We start from the raw sequence: 18,447 nt of genomic DNA on the forward strand, positions 1-18,447 counted from the left end.
AAATAGAAAAAAAAAGTTTACAGTAGTCAGTAATGAATCTCATATACCTATTCAAGATAATTTTACATGATATTATGCAATGAATTAAGTTACATCATATATATTTCTCTAACAACAGAAATATTTGTCAAAGTTAAAACATGTTTGAATATTTTCAAATGCAGTTGTATATCCTCAGAAGTGTTTTATGTAGGCAATGATATGATTTGTTTATTTAAAGATATTTTTTGTCAAAATTAAGATGTGTTCTGTTTATGTTAAGTTTTGTTTGGCTAGGAATTATGTGTTGTCTAGGAATTATGTGTTGTCTTAACTAAGATATGTTTTGTCTTGGCTAGGAATTATGTTTTGTCTTAACTAAGATATGTTTTGTCTTGGCTAGGAATTATGTGTTGTCTTAACTAAGATATGTTTTGTCTTGGCTAGGAATTATGTGTTGTCTTAACTAAGATATGTTTTGTCTTGGCTAGGAATTATGTTTTGTCTTAACTAAGATATGTTTTGTCTTGGCTAGGAATTATGTTTTGTCTTAACTAAGATATGTTTTGTCTTGGCTAGGAATTATGTTTTGTCTTAACTAAGATATGTTTTGTCTTGGCTAGGATATGTTTTATCTTGGCTAGGAATTATGTTTTGTCTTAAATAAGATATGTTTTGCCTTGGCTAGGAATTACATTTTGTCTTGACTAAGATGTTTTTGTCAAGGCAAATATTAGTTTTGTCCAGCTATGAAGCACTGGTCTATGCTGAAGTGTGTTTGTCTATACTGAGATTTGTTTGTGTATGGACTGAGATATGTGTTTGTCTATACTGAGATTTGTTTGTGTATGGACTGAGATATGTGTTTGTCTATACTGAGATTTGTTTATGTATGGACTGAGATATGTGTTTGTCTATACTGAGATTTGTTTATGTATAGACTGAGATATGTGTTTGTCTATACTGAGATTTGTTTGTGTATGGACTGAGATATGTGTTTGTCTATACTGAGATTTGTTTATGTATGGACTGAGATAAGTGTTTGTCTATACTGAGATTTGTTTATGTATGGACTGAGATATGTGTTTGTCTATACTGAGATGTGTTGTAATATTCGATTGTTTTAGCTAAGATTTCTTTTTCTGGTCATTTATGTGTTTTTCTCTAAGACATATATTTTGTAGTATTGCTACAGAACAGAAATATATTGAATGGTTTATCACTAGACATGGGCTAATTGGCAGATAAAATCAGCAACACAGAATATTTCTCCTGGTCTTTGTTATTAATGCCTGTTCCTGTACTGTTGTACAAGATTATAAAATGATATTTTCAATTCAACAGTTACAACGGCTAGAGGCAAGAAACAAGATTGTGGAAGAGGAACTTTCCTCATTGAGAAAGCAAGCCGATGAATCTAAATCTGATGTATGTATACTGTGTGTGTTAAGGAGAGAAAATTTGAAGTATTTGTTTTAGAAATTATGAAGCTATTTTAAAATATTTTTTTTAAATCAGTTCAACACAATGTTTTTTAATGTAAAAGTAAATTACCTATTTTTATCATTCTTTACATATACTTATATAGATTTACTATTTATTTTCTTGTTTTTTTCACAAATTGAATGGATTTTTTAAGTGTATGTTGATATTTTCACGTTTTTCTTGTTTAAACTGATGCATTGAAATCCAAATATTTTTTTTTGCTTTTTTTTTTACAACGCATTTTAAGCTCCTCTTAAACTGACACAATGCAGTACTAGCAGTTCTATGCCCTTTATAGAAGTGACACAACTTTTGTTTCCAGGTGTAGAGTAACACATTTTTGCTAGAAATATTTTTTAATAAGATTTAGTTTCTTTAATATTTCATTTTCAGGTATATAGTCTAATTAAACTTCTGTTTTATTTTACCTGTTAACCACTCTTGCATATCATGAAATAATTTTTTATATATACTAGACTTGACACTCACTGAAAGATGGAAAGTTCTGTAGGACTTAAGTTCCTGGTTATTTATAGAACATCGGACAAGGATAAAACCATGTCTATCACTAATGATACCGGGTGGTTGTCAGTCCATGTATAAAGTCATGAAAGGCTCCACATGGAGACAGCATTAAGTCATTTTCTTTACTTGATAATCTTAAATTGATCAGTCTGAAATAATACAGCTTTGGAATAATATTTTGTATACCTATAAGTGAACCTTTTCTTTTATTCATTTTACTGTAATTATGACATAACAGAGCTAGTGTGATTTAAACACTTGTATTCCATATCGAATACTTCTATTTTTACTTGTTGGAACACAATATGTGATATTTAGGTCCCTGCCAAGGACTCACTGTCCTAGTGAAAGAGAACTTGTTTACAATGTCCCAGCTCTGTCTAAGACAGAAACAAATTCATGTAATGTATTCCCAAGAACTTTCCTAGAGTTTAACCTATATAGACTATTTGTCCTGGCCATGTCTCAGAGTTCAACCTCTGTAAATTATATATGTATGTTACAGCCAAGTCCCAGGTTTAACCAGTATATTTGTTACATACTGATATGTTCCAGCACTCTCCCAGAGATTAACCTCTATATACGGCAGCATTCTTTGTTTTTATATATTACCCATTTATATTCAAGAGTCAAGCTTCTATAGACTATTTGTATGTGTCCCAATAATGTCCTAGAGTCTGACTTGAATAAACTATTTGTTATGTATGTCCCAGCACTGTCCCATATGTAGACTATTTGGTTTGTAATGTCCCAGCAATATGCCACAGAGTTTAACCTCTGTAGACTATTTGTTATGTATGTCCCAGCACTGTCCCATATGTAGACTATTTGGTGTGTAATGTCCCAGCAGTATGCCACAGAGTTTAACCTCTGTAGACTATTTGTTATGCAGGCCACTTCTAATGTAACCAAGCTGGCCAGAGTGGACGCGGAATTACAAACTCTGCGCACACAACATGCCGAGTCTTTGGCCCAGGTAGTCTCATCAACCATCACAAGTAGCGTGCATTAACCTGCTTTTTGTCTCACTGCTGTAGCTGGAGGTGCCCCCTTGTGGCCCACACGCGTAGTTTTGTATATTATCCTACATGCTTCACCAAACCTAATTCAACTGTCTATAACTGGCTTTCAGTTTTATCTATGTTCACCTGTGATGATTTTCAACAGTTTTCCAAAGATTTTCAGCAGCAATTGTCATCACAAGAGTTTGTTTTGTTATGAAAAGAATGTGTAATTTGATTTTCGGGTTGGAGAATTTTTGTTTGACTATGGAACTTTTTTGTTTGATAATTACTGTATATAATGTAGTTTTTGAGATCAACAATAAAAAGAAAAAGTAAGTTGATTTTGCAGATTTACTTTTTTTCCCCATTTTGCACCAGTGTTGGTGTTAGATTTTTAATCTTAGATATTTTCATGCAGTGTGACAGTTTGTAGATGTCCTGAGGAATATTAGATATATATAATTACATGTACATGGATATCATGTAAAACATGTATGTAGTGACCATCTCCATCATATGTATTAAGAATCTGATCAGTTGTCACAAAACCATATTAAATAGGTTTATATACAGCAGAACATGTCTTGTCTTAGATCGGTTTATTCATTACAACTTTAGATGTATATGATGAACAGTTGAGGTTTATAGATGTCTATAATGATACCCTCAGAAATTGTTGCTTATATGTCTGGAATTTGGAAAGCATTATTGTTATTTTTTTTATTTTTTTTTTTTTTTTCGACATTGAAATCGATCTTTCATCTTACATAAATCTTGAAACTTTCAACTGTAAATCAGGACAGATATATTAGTAAAGCAAATCATCTGCATAAACTTCACAAGGCCATTTTTCTGTTCCTCTGAATGGATCCTCTCTATTGAATCATCGTTTTAGATAAATTTGATATATGTAAATATTTTTGCCATTTTATGGTATTGCTTTGAGTAACAAGATCTTCAATTTAATTTTAGATTGAATGATTCAGAAAATCAATAGAAGCAATTACTTTGTAATGATTTTATGCAGAAGATTACCTTATGTTATATATGTGTATACTTAATACTGGGAGAGGTATATCATAACCCATCACTGTTGGATGTTGGATATATGTAATGGGATGTAAACATGAGTAGAAAGGTTGTGTAGTACAGTGTATGTCAGCAGTGGAATGTCCTAGTGTGATGTATCATGTTTAGGTGGCGGGTTAACACAAATCATCGTTTGTCGTTTTTCATTTTATTTTTGGTTTGAGATTATGTTCAATTTATCTATTGATTTTGTTTTGCTTTTGTATGTAAGCTTTGCCTTTCTGTTACATTTTTCTTTTGAGATGATGAAAATGTATTTTTGTATTTATCTATATCTTTTTATTGGAGCTATATCAAAACTTGTTTAATTTAGATAACAAAACCGATATATAATGTTATTCATAAGTTTTAAACATTTCTTTCTAAAAAGAAATTAAATAGATTGTTTTCCCCTATAAACGTATTGTTTTGAAAAATTGACTACTGGTTTAGTTTATTTTATAAAACTGTTTTAGCTTATGTTTTTGTATCATAAGTTCATGATTAGAACATTGGAGTTTGCTCCCTTGTAATAGAGTTTGCTCCCTTGTGATAGTCTACATCACTTGATGTTGTCATTATGTTGAGTGACTTTGCAATACAGGTAAAAACCTACATCTCTAAGCTGGCCAGGGCCGAGGGGGAGATGCAGATGATTCGTGCAGAGAACTCAGAATCTGTTTCTCAGGTTAGAGGGCAATGTCAACTGGTATAACAAAGCTGCTCTCTCTCTTGCTTAATGATTCCAATGGCAGGAGTGGTGCACTCTCAGCGTGGACTCATATGCTTTTAATTCATTTGTTTAGTAATTGACTCAAGAAATTGAACTCAGTCTTCTTCAGTGAAAGCCTCGTAATAATAATGCACAAACCCTCTGTCATCCCTCAAAAAGAAGAAGGAAAAAAACGGGGAAGAGAAGAAAAAGCAATTTAGAAAAAGAATTTGAATTTTGAAGTTAATGTGATATGATGAGATGGATGGACTGTGGTCAGAATTGTAGAAGGCTGAGTCAGTATAATATCAGTGCATGTTGTACTTTTACATTTTGTCTTAGGTGTTCATGGGATAAAGCATTAATGAATGTTTGGCGATTAGTTTTAGCCTCAGTGGAAAGGTCATCTAACCCTTAATTTGTACAAAACGCTTGAACAAGGACTAGATGTTGGAGAATGGTTTAATTAACTTCATTAATTAACTTAATAACATTAATTGGAAAAGAGTTGTTTTTTATTTTTGGGGGTTTTTTGCCAGGTTGCTGTTCACTTTTATGAAATTGATGTGAAAATAACATCTGATTTGATTTTGATAATGTGTGTTCTTAAAGGATTTGTGTGACTATATGTGTGATATTACATTTGTGTTTGAAGGGACTTTGTTTTTGGCTGTGGTTTGACTCTATAATATTTATCTTTTAAATTAGATGTTTTGGTAATACGACAATACATAAAAAAACATATATGGCTTGTGTGGGTAATACAATAATGGATATCTATATTATATCTGTCAATATAAAAGGTACAATTATTATCCAAAATAATGGACATAAATGACCTAGGGGAATAATCGCAAATAAGCCCACTTTTACTTCTAGTCCAGTCTTTTTTTCCAGTTGAGGGGGCTTGTTTGCTGTAAAATCAAAATTTGCATGTGCTCCGTTGCTTACTGGAAGATCTTTTTTGTGTTTCTGATACAATTTTTAAGCGATTCCTTTTCTCCCAGAAAGCCTTTGCCTTACAGCTGCATGAATCTACAGAATATAAAAAGACTTCAGCTTCACAGGGTCCCAGTATCATATGTAACAGCAGAAGAGGGATAACTCCCTCTGTTAACCACACCACAGTGTATTTATACAGCACCTGTTTGATGTATTCCAATTTACCAATGCATGTCTCTCACTTTGTAACTTTTTAACTCTGTAATGGTGTACTAGATTTCATATGTTTGAACTGTTGTGGTGTGTTTAAAATTTTGCAAATTCATCTCTTTCATTCATAAATGTTTAATAAGATATGACACTTTATAAATGCAATTTGGTAAATGTCTTTGTAGTAAAACATTGTATTTTAATTTTATTAAATCTGACACATTTATCTTCACAATTTTCTAAATTGTTTGTTAAAATTATATTAAATCAAAATTTGTGTATTAAAGCACTACCAAAGCATGTAGTTAATTATACATACTGTTTAAATTGTTTCTCACATAATGCTGTGACTGTAGACTGTGGTCATACATGGAAAGTTCATGAACTGCTGAGATGGTTTGCATGAGTGTGTTATCCCAATAGTTATTATTTGATATCATTTTATTTATATCAGTTATTACATAAATATTGATGACTGTAAATATTGTCATTGTTGATTTGTAAATATAGTTAGGTTGGTTTTGTTTGTTCCCCATGTGTGTTATCTCCCCTTGTTGTGATCAGTTAATCATCATTACCCTTGGTGAATGGATAATACATTTTATCCCAGCTAGACTCCTCATTAACTCTCTACAATAGGAGACACCATGATCTGTTATAGAATGTGATATTCATACAGATTTGTTTGCTTAACAGGTCCAGAAATTGACTGCTACACTACAGAAATTACAAGGTACCTCTAAAGACACAAGAGATGCTCTCACATCAGAAGTAAGTAACCCACACTGTCTTAAAAACATTGTTGCTTTGCAGAATGTGTTAGCTAGAAGTTCCTCTCACATTGCAATGACTGCCATCAGTGATTCCTGCTGTTTATACGTAATGACACAAAGTAACGGAGCCAGCTTTATGATCAGGATTGAACAGTTAACCAACTACTGAATGATGTTCTTAGAAGTCTACATCACTGATTGTCACACAAAACTGGCAGCATATATTAGAAAACCTGTAAAGTTATCCTAAATATTAATATATGTAGATCAATTATTTGACAAAATTTGAGTGATACTGGGCTGATTATTGATTTCATTGATAAATTTTATCACCTTTGATTGATTATGATGAGGTAGCCTCACAAGAAACTGTCCGTCGAGGTAACCTGTGATGTGTACAGATTATTACATCGTTGAGAATTGATATCAATGCCATCTTATATGGAAATTATAGGTGTCTGTTAGTCATCATGTACATACATAACCTTATGCTTTTTCTTGTTAATAACTACAAAAGTAATGAATGCATATGTTAGATATTACCAAGCGAAATCTTCATCTGTATCTAATGTGTTTTTGTGTCTCTTTCAAAGTACAATAATTACAGCATCTGTATCTAATGTGTTTTTGTGTCTCTTTCAAAGTACAATAATTACAGAAGTACCTATTATGTAAGTGTCTGTATAGAAAATAATGCTTGCCAGCCCACAAATCTTAAGCTATTTTTATACCATTATTGACCTAATAAACAAACACTGTACTACCATTATTTCTTCAATTCAATTTTTTTTTTTTTGAAATCAAAATAATTTGTAAATTCACAAAATGTTTTTGATCAATATTGCTATTTACCTTGTCTGGGTTTGTTTGAAATAATGGTAAGTGTGGATTGTTTCTTGGGTATACTATGGTAAATATAGTCGACATATACTCTGAAATACCAGTAAATACTGGTGTAACCATATGGGAAGGAGGATTATTTACAAAGTAGTGCTGGTTTTACTACAAGGTGGGTTTGAATTTGAGAGTGATATGGTACATTTATCACATTAACATTAGTAAAGCTCAGTCAAAATAAATTATTTAAAAATCGGGGTTATTGGAAATGACTAATGGTTAGTTTGAAAAAAAATGCACAATTAATAGTCTAACTTTAGCTATATATTTCATTAACTAATTGATTTGTTTAAAGTTAATATTTAGTTATTTTTAAATATGAATTCCATTCACTTCTGTTTTCAATTTTAATGGCAGTGAATTTATCAGTTTATCATACAGAAAGACAGTGACTTAGTATACTATACTGCTATATTATCTTTGGATCTCCTTCCCATGTGTGTGATGGTAGCTTACTGTTTGGAATACTCTATATGAATGTTTGTATTGTTATCTATGATAATATCAAACAGCTATTCATTATTGGAATACATTGTACTTGTATATTTTCATTTTTTGAATGAATTTTAAAAACTAACATTTTCAACTTGTTGAAATCTATCAATATATAATATTGAAACTAAAAACATTTTAGTGACGATGATGTTTATGTATATGTAGTAATCAGTGTAGCATGACTAACTATATATGTCTCACACACGACTAACTATCTCACACAAACTTACAACCTCATTAGCATCCCCTCTTGTAACACTCACACCATTACTTCAACAATCTTTGTATTTATATTACAAGTCTGACAACTTCTGATAACTCAAATCCTTTCCTAGTGAGACAGCATTTTATGCAACATTCTACTTTCATTTTCTATGCCTGTTACACCAATTGAAAGTATTTGACAAATGTAGTACCTGTTTAATGTTAGAATGCTAGCTTGACATGTCTTCACACAGGACTTTAGGGATAGAGCTAGTATGGGACTAGTCGGTTGCTTGATGATCATAAAATCAGAAGGATTTAGTTAGATATTTTGTATGGAAACACAGATCAGAAGTAAAGATGTGTATTTCATTATACAGTATTGTGATATAAAGTATCCAGGTAGCGTCAGAGAATCTAGAGACATAAATAACACAATCCCATTAACAAAGTCTAGATATTAACAAAACCTTAACTTTTTATGTAATATTACATTTCAATGTGATGCTTGTGTAATTTTGTTTAATTTGGTAGAAGGTGAAGTGCTGATTAATGAATTTAATACAGTCACTGTTTTCCCATTCTTGAGTGTTGAGTGATTCACACAATTTTATTTTTTCTTGTAAATTTTTTTAAGCTTATGTAACATCTGCTATAAATAACATGACAGGAACTTGACAATTTTAACTAAATTCCTGTAGTATCTAAGGAAGACCTCAGTAGTAAACAGTTAGTAGAAGCAAAGGCTGTAATTATTTAATCTGCAATTTTATAGGTGGCAGACCATCATGACACCATAGTGAAGTTGAGAAATGAAAATAGAGAAGTTGATGACAAACTAAGGGAGGCATTGTCAACAGCCCAGCACAGGGGAGATGTCATCAAACAGCTGAGGGAGGAGATCAAACAGTATCAGTCCAGGGTCAGTATATAGGTTACACAGACCCACAAAGGGTCAATATATAGGTCACACACTACCAGTTTATAGGTCACATAGACCCACATAGGCTCAATATGTAAGTCATACTACCAGTATTGGGTAATGTACTCCTACTTTTCTAATCTTAGGAGTAAAATATGATTTCAGTCAGGCTATGCAAGTTTTTTGATTTTCAGCATGAAATACAACTTGTTTTAGTTGACTTGTGTGATATTTCTTAATCTAGCAAATAAAACAAAACTGAAATGTTTGTTACTCATTGATTCAATGATCTTACTCACCATTGCTTTAGTGTTGAAACTGGTGGAAGTTAGATAATGCCTGGGAGGGTTGACTGTTTGCTGCTGTCATGGTGGTCGCTGACTTCAAAATGTGATAGAATCATTAAAATGATAATGGGCCGTGACCAGTAAAATTCCATCATGTTAAGCATTTTGACAACTATGATTATACAAAGTTAGAAAGAGTTTTGGGTAAAGCTTAGGTCACAAACGCAAGTTATAAAACATGGGTAAATGAAAATGTGATAGCATAATGGGTACACATCAATTTTATTATCAACCTGAATATGCTAATATGCAACTTATCTAGAGCACTGAGTCCAGATTCAATATATATATCACATAGTACAAGTCCCACGCCTGTATGTCGGTCACACAGATCCACACAGTGTCATTATCTATTTTGGGTATTTTTATCCTTCCACAGGGTCAGGATTTCCAGAGGAAGATGGAGGCTATGGACCAAGATCTACAACAGGCTCACAGTCGCTATTCTGGCCAGTGTAGGGAGGTCAGTATATGTCTTTACATACTTTCTTACCATACAGTAAACTGGTATAAATTTTGGAGTTTTGGTTTGATGTCTACTTTTGTAACATTACTGAGGGAGTTGTGAATTGTTGTTCAGAATGACCGCCTACAGACAGAAATTCAGGAACGAAACTTGACTGCTAGCCAACACGAAACTTACTTCAAGTCTGAGGTTGCCGACAAAGAGGAAGAAATACATCGACTCAAGGCTGAAGTCAACATCCTCCATGAAAAACTGTCCCAGACCACCTCACAGGTATATTTTGTATGTTAAATTCAACATCCTCCATGAAAAACTGTCCCAGACCACCTCACAGGTATATTTTGTATGTCAAATTCAACATCCTCCATTAAAAAACTGTCCCAGTCCACCGCGCAGTTACATTTTGTGTGTCAAGGTCAATAACCTCCATTAAAAACTGTCCCAGTCTACCTCACAGGTACATTTTGTGTGTCAAGGTCAATAATCTCCATTGAAAACTGTCCCAGTCTACCTCACAGGTACATTTTGTGTGTCAAGGTCAATAACCGCCATTAAAAACTGTTTCAGATCACTTCTAGTAATTTTATACATTTCATTTACTGATTTGCAGTTGTTATCTAGAGAAGAGCAGATAGCAAGTCTCAATGCCAGCATCAAAGACCTGGAGGCAGAAATGTCGAGGAAGGATTTAGCCTTACAGAAGTTTGATGTTGACCTGATGAATGTTGATCAGGAAAGGTGTAAAGCTGAGGATGATGTAAGTATATGTGGTCTACCTGTATAGGCGCACTCGCTCGGGAGATCAGAACTAAAAACAAACAAACAAAATTTTTTTTTAAACCAAAATTATACAGTGCCTATACCATAGCACCAATTGCTGTGGTGAGTATGATGGAAGAATGATGTATATATCTGCAGTCAACTGGTATAGGTACATTTCACGCTGTCACTCCAGACATCACAAATGTTTTGTAGCAACATGATATAAGAATTTCACAAAGAAAACCAGAACAGTTGTTAGCTGTTGTGTTCTGATTACATTACAGGTATATAGCTAAATCTAAAAATGATTTTACAAAAAAAAACAAGAGTCAACAGAAGTTGGTGTTTTTATTTGCTTTGTTTTGATTTCAGGTTTCGCGACGTGATATTAGCATTCAGCAGTTAGAGCAGGACCTTGCCCAGGTGAAGGCTCAGTATCGAGAGTCTGTCGAGGAAAACGGGCGTCTGGAGGCACGCATTCAGGCCTTCGCCATCAATGCTCAGAGTGAACAAGATGTCCTCACCTCTGAAGTAAGGAAGTTTCATTTTTGTTGTGAACCGTGAGCAGTAATTTATGTAAAATTATTCCCTAGATTGTCATTATCATTTGATACTTGTATGTAAGGTGTAACCCGGAAAAGACTTTGTCCTGTAGCATTATCAATGTTCTAGATGTGGTTATAGCGTCTTTCAGCATTCTGTAATAACCCAAACAAAACAACAATAGAAAATAGTATTAATGGAACAGAAAAGGAGATAACTAAACCAGGGTTTGTAGTTAAAGGAAGAGAAAAGGAGATAATTAAACCAGGGTTTGTAGTTAAAGGAACAGAAAAGGAGATAACTAAACCAGGGTTTGTAGTTAAAGGAAGAGAAAAGGAGATAATTAAACCAGGGTTTGTAGTTAAAGGAACAGAAAAGGAGATAATTAAACCAGGGTTTGTAGTTAAAGGAAGAGAAAAGGAGATAATTAAACCAGGGTTTGTAGTTAAAGTAAGAGAAAAGGAGATAATTAAACCAGGGTTTGTAGTTAAAGGAAGAGAAAAGGAGATAACTAAACCAGGGTTTGTAGTTAAAGGAAGAGAAAAGGAGATAATTAAACCAGGGTTTGTAGTTAAAGGAACAGAAAAGGAGATAACTAAACCAGGGTTTGTAGTTAAAGGAACAGAAAAGGAGATAACTAAACCAGGGTTTGTAGTTAAAGGAACAGAAAAGGAGATAACTAAACCAGGGTTTGTAGTTAAAGGAAGAGAAAAGGAGATAACTAAACCAGGGTTTGTAGTTAAAGGAACAGAAAAGGAGATAACTAAACCAGGGTTTGTAGTTAAAGGAAGAGAAAAGGAGATAACTAAACCAGGGTTTGTAGTTAATTTAATGTAGTATTATTTCTATTCTTACTGAACTTCAACGTTGCAGATGAATTTCACGCTGAAAAGATCTTTATATTCAAATTCATGTGTCAAATACTGTTTTTATTTTCTTTACCCTATCAGACTTGTCACTTATATTTTTACCGGACACTTTTTTCATTGTTTGGTTTAAGTCTTGTAAGTTACACGCAGAACAGAAAACTAACAGAATAGCTGTAATGAATTCATGTATAATTAGATGATGACTTAAGCTCATTAGGAAGTCTTGTGTAGGTACTAGGTCACTGTTACCTGTAGGAGGGTAGGGACATGTTTACACTGATCATAGACGGTCACATATGTCAACTGTGTTTATCAGCTAGACAACTATCTGAGGGAATTTATGGGATAGATGTCCAGGGAAGTGTGTATGATATATGTTAGACTAAAGATCTTAATGTCTGTACACAAGGATGGCTTGTGCTCAGTTAATGGAAAGGCTTCAAGTGAGTTATTGATTTCCCAGTATTTCAAACAAGAAACAAACTGAGAATTGTATGTATCCATTCTATGTATTAATATAACATATCATGTTTGCAGGTGAAGCGACGAGAGGAAGCCATCAAACGTCTCAAGATGGAAAACATTACCATGCAGGAGCGCAACAGTAAATACGAGGAGAAGGTTAGTTATTTCTGTCTATACTTGTAATGAGTGAATACTAGGGACAGCTAATTATGTTTTCTTCCTCTCTGCAATATCACTGCCAATATTTTTAGTCTTCAACTTCCTTCAGACAAATGTACACTTTAAAAGGTTTATTTTAAGAAGATTTGTTGACAAATAAAACCAAAAACAGAGGTCAAATTTTGGAAGTCTTCCTCTTGTATTTGGAAATTTTTCTGTGTTTATATGTGTGTTTGTCCATATTCTGTGGTGTGATTTCATTGACAAATAGTAATAATTCAGAGACCATCCCTAGTTCTTCAGAGACTGGTTAGAGATATTTGCAGTGGAGTGTGAAACATTCAAATATGAATCAAACACATCTAGGAACATTCTTTATCAGTTCACAGCTGTAGGTTTGTTGAGGTCAGGTACATGTATTTGGGGTAATAGTTTTGCCTTTTATACTATTTATACTATCACTATAACCACTTGTTAAGTCTTACTAACCTTTGAGTAACTGGGCCCAGCATGCTATCTAGATATCTACCAGTGTTACAGAAAGTCCACTGACTATTTGCCTTATGATGTGAAAACTATTTTATTATAATATTAAAACACCTGTATATTGTTTGTTTGAACAGGTAAATCAGTTGGACAGAGAAGTGGAACAGTTAAAAGTTCAGCTACGTACATCACAATCAGAGGTATGTCTGTGTCCGTACAGTATACTAGTGGTGAAATATTTGAGACATTATAGTTTATTCAATAAAGAATGACAAGAAAGGCCACTGATATCTGATGACAAACTATTTAATCTGACATATTTGCTATCTAATGTCACATTTGCTATTTAGTCTGCCAGATTTGCTATCTAATGTCACATCAGAGATTTCCTAAAATGCTAGTCCTTAATATGTAGTCACCTTTTCTTTAATACCAGATGAAATCATTGAAAACTTGTACTGTTTGAGCATTGTATGAAATGTGTGTTTAAATACAATCCATATTGATCTCTGTATTTTTTGTGCACACAGAATGACACAAAGAAAGGTACAATAAGTAACATTGAGTCTAACTTGAGTGATGTGAAGCGCCGTAACACCCAGTATCAGGATGATGTGAACCGCCTCGAGGACCGTGTACGGGAACTAAACATTGAACTGACCTCTCTCCAGTCACAGTGTGACAAACAACAACATAATGTAATTATAAATTTATTATGGTATACTGGCAGGTCAATTTGCTATGTACAAATTTTGTCATGTCAGAAACAAAATGTCTAATCCTAGCTATTTATTACTTTTATCGTGGATGAGAAGTGACACAAATACATAACTTTTACTAAATCAGAATTAGCATGTTCCAATCTTTGTTATGCGGTCTTTGGCAAAAATAAGTAAAATGAGACATCAACGAGGAAAAAACATGTTAAACAGTGTCTGGTGTATTTCTTTAAAACTAAAATCTGTATTCTTGTTCAAATTGGGAAAAAGTATAAAATTTGGTATGACATGTTTTTATGTGTAGATTGGTACTAAGGAGGAGCTGCTGGTGAACCTTAAGGCTGACCTGGTCAGTGTACAGAAACAACAGAAGGAAACCATGAGTAAGGTGTGTGGAGCCAATTTACCTGTAGTTACTACAACTACAGAAACAACACCAAAACCTTTAATCTTTATTTTACAAAGAAAATTACACCGAATGCTTTGATAAGGCTGGCTAACTATGACATGTTTAAAGCTCTGACTATAGAAGTAATAATTTCTTAAAGACTGTGTTACTCCTAACTACCTTATCAATGGTGTCAATACTGTGAAATCATTCATTTTTTATGGAGGATTTATTCGCAGTGAATTTTTATGTACATGAAAAATAAAAGGATGAAAGTTGACATAGATTATAGAACTGGTGGATTTGGAAACCCATGAAATTTGAGCCCCACAAAAATGTATGATTTTACAGTAAGCAGTAACATAGATTGGGTTATGAACTCACAGTCATGTTTGAAGTGGCTACAGGTTCTAATTGTTTCAATTGTCATTCAATGTTACAATTTTTTAATTGCCTTGTGTCATGAAAAATACTTCTATCTAGAATATTTCAATTTGCAATGGTCCTGAGAAAATGTTGTTTTTACCAATGTTGAACAAAACTTCTTGTTGCCTGAGAAACAAAATCTTAATTTCATTCGTTTTACTTTGTCATGCCACAATACAGATAATGGATTAATTATGAAACTGACAAATGTCTTAGTTCTGATGTAGGTATACAGGTTACATGAGACTCTGAACTTTTCATATTTATATATATACAGGTACATATCAGGGATGATACAATCCAAAAGCTGAATTCAGAAATAGGCCGTCTGAAGGGCAAACACCAGGAAAAGCTTGGAGAGGTTAACAAACAATCCGAAACCATTAAAAAGCTTCAGGAGGCTCTGACGCAGTGTCATGTAGATCTGGACAAGAGCAGAAAACTCACAGAGCAAGAGGTTAGTGAGATTTTGTGTTACACAGAACAAGATGTCAGTGTGAGTTTGTAATATAATAACACAACAAAACATGATATAACATCATGAGAAAACTCACTGGAACAAGAGATTGATATGACTTTGTCATTGAATAGATTATATGATTTCTTTAAAACATTCATATATTGTACTTTATTACTGAGATTTGAATACATATGTGTAATTTATTTTGTAAGTATAACCAACAAATTGTGATAATGTGATTACCTGTTTTCCAGGTAAGACGTCGAGATGAGACCATAAAGACCTTACAGGAAGATCTGATGGAATCACAGTCCCAATACAGCGCCTGTTATAATGAGGTGAGATACAAAATATTCATGTTATTAACTGATTTTTCTGCATCATAAAAACTTAACAAGATATAAAGTTATAGAATTGCTTTTTTATGATTATTTGTGTTGTGTTCTAGTTGATGAAAGCTGAGGATGATATAGAAAGTTTGAAGAATGAAAACTCTCATCTGAATCAGAACGGTCAGCAAAGCTCTGAGGAGGTTGGTCAGCTCCAGGAACAGTTACATCAGCTAGAGCTAGACCTGACCATCTCCCAGGAAAAACACAGGACATGTCAGAAAGAGGTGAGCAGTTTATAAAGGTTAGGTCAGAACAAAATCAAAAGAGTAGGAATTTACAAAGGTTAAGTTGAAAAGAAGTGAATGGATGATCATGTCAATAAGGCACAATAAGTTTGAATTTTGCATGTATTTATGCTCAGAAAGAGGTAAGTAGTTTTGGAAAAGTTTTGTAAGACTGGGGTAAGTTGAAAAGAAGTGAATTGATGATCATGTCAAAAAGGCACACAAAGTTTGGTGGTTTATATTTTGGAAAGTATATGTAAGACTGGGGTAAGAGAGTCTGATGGAATGAACTATGATGATGGTGGTTTAAGAAAGATAGAAAGTATTATTGGTAAACATGATATATTTTAGTGAAATGAAATTATTTCCTAATGAAATGAACAAATATCACTAAATATTAATGTGTCATTTACAGGTGGCTCACAGGGACCAAGTGATCCTCAAGGTTCAAGGAGAACTGGACACAACACAAGAGAAGTACCAGGGGTGCATGGAGGAGGTAGGAATGTTATGAAAATAATTTGTGACATATTTTGACCAATTCTATCCTAAGAAGGAATTTGTATGATGACATTTCAAAAAAGGTTGAATTCTATTAAAGATTTTTGTTTTAATCATTACTAGTGTCTACTTACTTATTCATAACATAAAATCTCTCAAGTTACAACTAGCACTGAATTTTGGTAGATTGAACGTTGAAAACTGATGAAACGAAAGTTAATGGAATACATGTTAATTGTGATTTCCAGTTGAACATTCGTGAAGATGAAGTGATCCGACTAAATGGTCGTGTGAAGCAGCTTCAGCAGGAAATCAGAGACCTTAATGCCAAAAGTGAACAAGACGAGAAAAAGGTAGATCTATTGGAAAGTAAAAATAATGAAACTGTTACTAGACTTGACGACTTAAGAAAGTATATGGAAGGTTACAAGTTTACATCATGTGTATTTTTGTAAATAAAGTAGCAGTTTATAACCACTATAATCTGGATTCATTGATGTGGCTTTACAACAAGTACCTAGTATGTAAAAGTGGGAAGTGTTAAACAATTGTTTTTGTTTGTATTTTTCCAGCTTTCGGAGGATGAGAAGTCTATTCAAAAACTGCAACACGATCATGAAATTTCGTTACAAGAGGTAAGAATTCTTGTAATTCAGGTTTGATCCGAATGCGACAAATTGTCTGTTTTATGAAAGTGAACAGTCGCTCAGCTAAAAGTCCTTATTGCAAAGCATGTCATTTTTTTTTAATTTAAATTTAACAATTCTACTTAATTTGATGGTTGATTTTTTTATTTTGATAACTATGTTTGAACGTTCACATTTTCAATCAGTAGTTTGATGTGTAGTCATTAATCCATGTGTAGCTTGATTTACATTGTGGTGATGATTCATCATGTTGAAATGTCAAAAATTAACTCAAAATTTACTTTGAATTTGAAATTTTAAGACACCACATAGGAAGGCATATGATCAGAACAAGGGAGATAATTCTCGATATTTATCAGTACTTCACTGGAAACACATAGAGCACAAAGCTTCAGTAAATCAACATACAGTAGAGTTTGATGTCTGTTCTGTTGACACCCACCAACAGTACACCTCCAACATGTTATATCAGATTGTGTATGGTGCTAAAGCTCCTAACACTACATACAATGTGTAGTATTATCAGGAACACACAAGTTTGTAATTGTTAAAATTTGGATGAATGTGATATTTTTTGTCAATTCTTAATTTTTACTAGGAATCATTTTTCATAATACATCAAAACTTATGTTATATGTGGGGAAATTATATAAGTTAACATTTTTATTCAAAATTACACCACTTCATGGTTACACACATTCTTGAATTGTCTCCCCTGATCATGTCTGCATTGAGTTGCAGGTAACATTTACTCTACAGCATGTTTATGGTGACTTGGCCCCATTGTAATGGTAGTTTTAACCAGTAGAGATAGAGAGGTCAGTTTGTAGGGATTCCTGGTGTCAGCTTGTAGCTAGAGGGAGGACAGTTTATAGAGATTTTCTTGTGTCAGATAATTTGTAAAGATAACTTTACACTGTAGAGTCAGAGAGGATGGTTTGTTGGGACTTCTCTTGTGTCAGATCATTTGTAATTATAACTTAACCCTTTAGATACAGAGAGAATGGTTTGTTGGGACTTCTCTTGTGTCAGATCATTTGTAATGATAACTTAACCCCTGTAGATACAGAGAGGACAGTTTGTTGGGACTTCTCTGGTGTCAGATTATTTGTAATGATAATTTAACCCAAGTAAATACAGAGAAGACAATTTGTTGGAAATTCTCTTGTGTCAGATCATTTGTAATTATAACTTAACCCTTTAGATACAGAGAGGACAGTTTGTTGGGACTTCTCTGGTGTCAGATTATTTGTAATGATAATTTAACCCAAGTAAATACAGAGAAGACAATTTGTTGGAAATTCTCTTGTGTCAGATCATTTGTAATGATAACTTAATCCCAGTAGATACAGAGAGGACAGTTTGTTGGGACCTCTC

The 18,447-nt window shown here is 33.3% G+C and overlaps 1 protein-coding gene across 1 annotated transcript in view; it reads left to right on the plus strand.

The window, feature by feature from the left end:
- The window catches only part of LOC132556585 (early endosome antigen 1-like), an 84,112-nt gene that overhangs the window by 37,834 nt on the left and 27,831 nt on the right, over positions 1-18,447 (plus strand). Inside the window, exons 13-32 of the mRNA XM_060221004.1 lie at positions 1,324-1,407; positions 2,882-2,965; positions 4,666-4,749; positions 6,622-6,696; positions 7,343-7,369; positions 9,070-9,216; positions 9,943-10,026; positions 10,144-10,302; positions 10,640-10,786; positions 11,164-11,322; positions 12,741-12,824; positions 13,451-13,513; positions 13,844-14,011; positions 14,337-14,420; positions 15,124-15,303; positions 15,561-15,644; positions 15,755-15,922; positions 16,338-16,421; positions 16,672-16,776; positions 16,996-17,058. Coding sequence (XP_060076987.1) covers positions 1,324-1,407; positions 2,882-2,965; positions 4,666-4,749; positions 6,622-6,696; positions 7,343-7,369; positions 9,070-9,216; positions 9,943-10,026; positions 10,144-10,302; positions 10,640-10,786; positions 11,164-11,322; positions 12,741-12,824; positions 13,451-13,513; positions 13,844-14,011; positions 14,337-14,420; positions 15,124-15,303; positions 15,561-15,644; positions 15,755-15,922; positions 16,338-16,421; positions 16,672-16,776; positions 16,996-17,058 — 2,133 coding nt within the window. The remainder of the gene's footprint in view (positions 1-1,323; positions 1,408-2,881; positions 2,966-4,665; positions 4,750-6,621; positions 6,697-7,342; positions 7,370-9,069; positions 9,217-9,942; positions 10,027-10,143; positions 10,303-10,639; positions 10,787-11,163; positions 11,323-12,740; positions 12,825-13,450; positions 13,514-13,843; positions 14,012-14,336; positions 14,421-15,123; positions 15,304-15,560; positions 15,645-15,754; positions 15,923-16,337; positions 16,422-16,671; positions 16,777-16,995; positions 17,059-18,447) is intronic.

The sequence above is a fragment of the Ylistrum balloti genome, unplaced genomic scaffold (genome assembly GCF_031769215.1).
Source record: "Ylistrum balloti isolate Yb309-2 unplaced genomic scaffold, AGI_CSIRO_Ybal_v1 Utg370580, whole genome shotgun sequence".
NCBI classification, from domain to species: domain Eukaryota; kingdom Metazoa; phylum Mollusca; class Bivalvia; order Pectinida; family Pectinidae; genus Ylistrum; species Ylistrum balloti.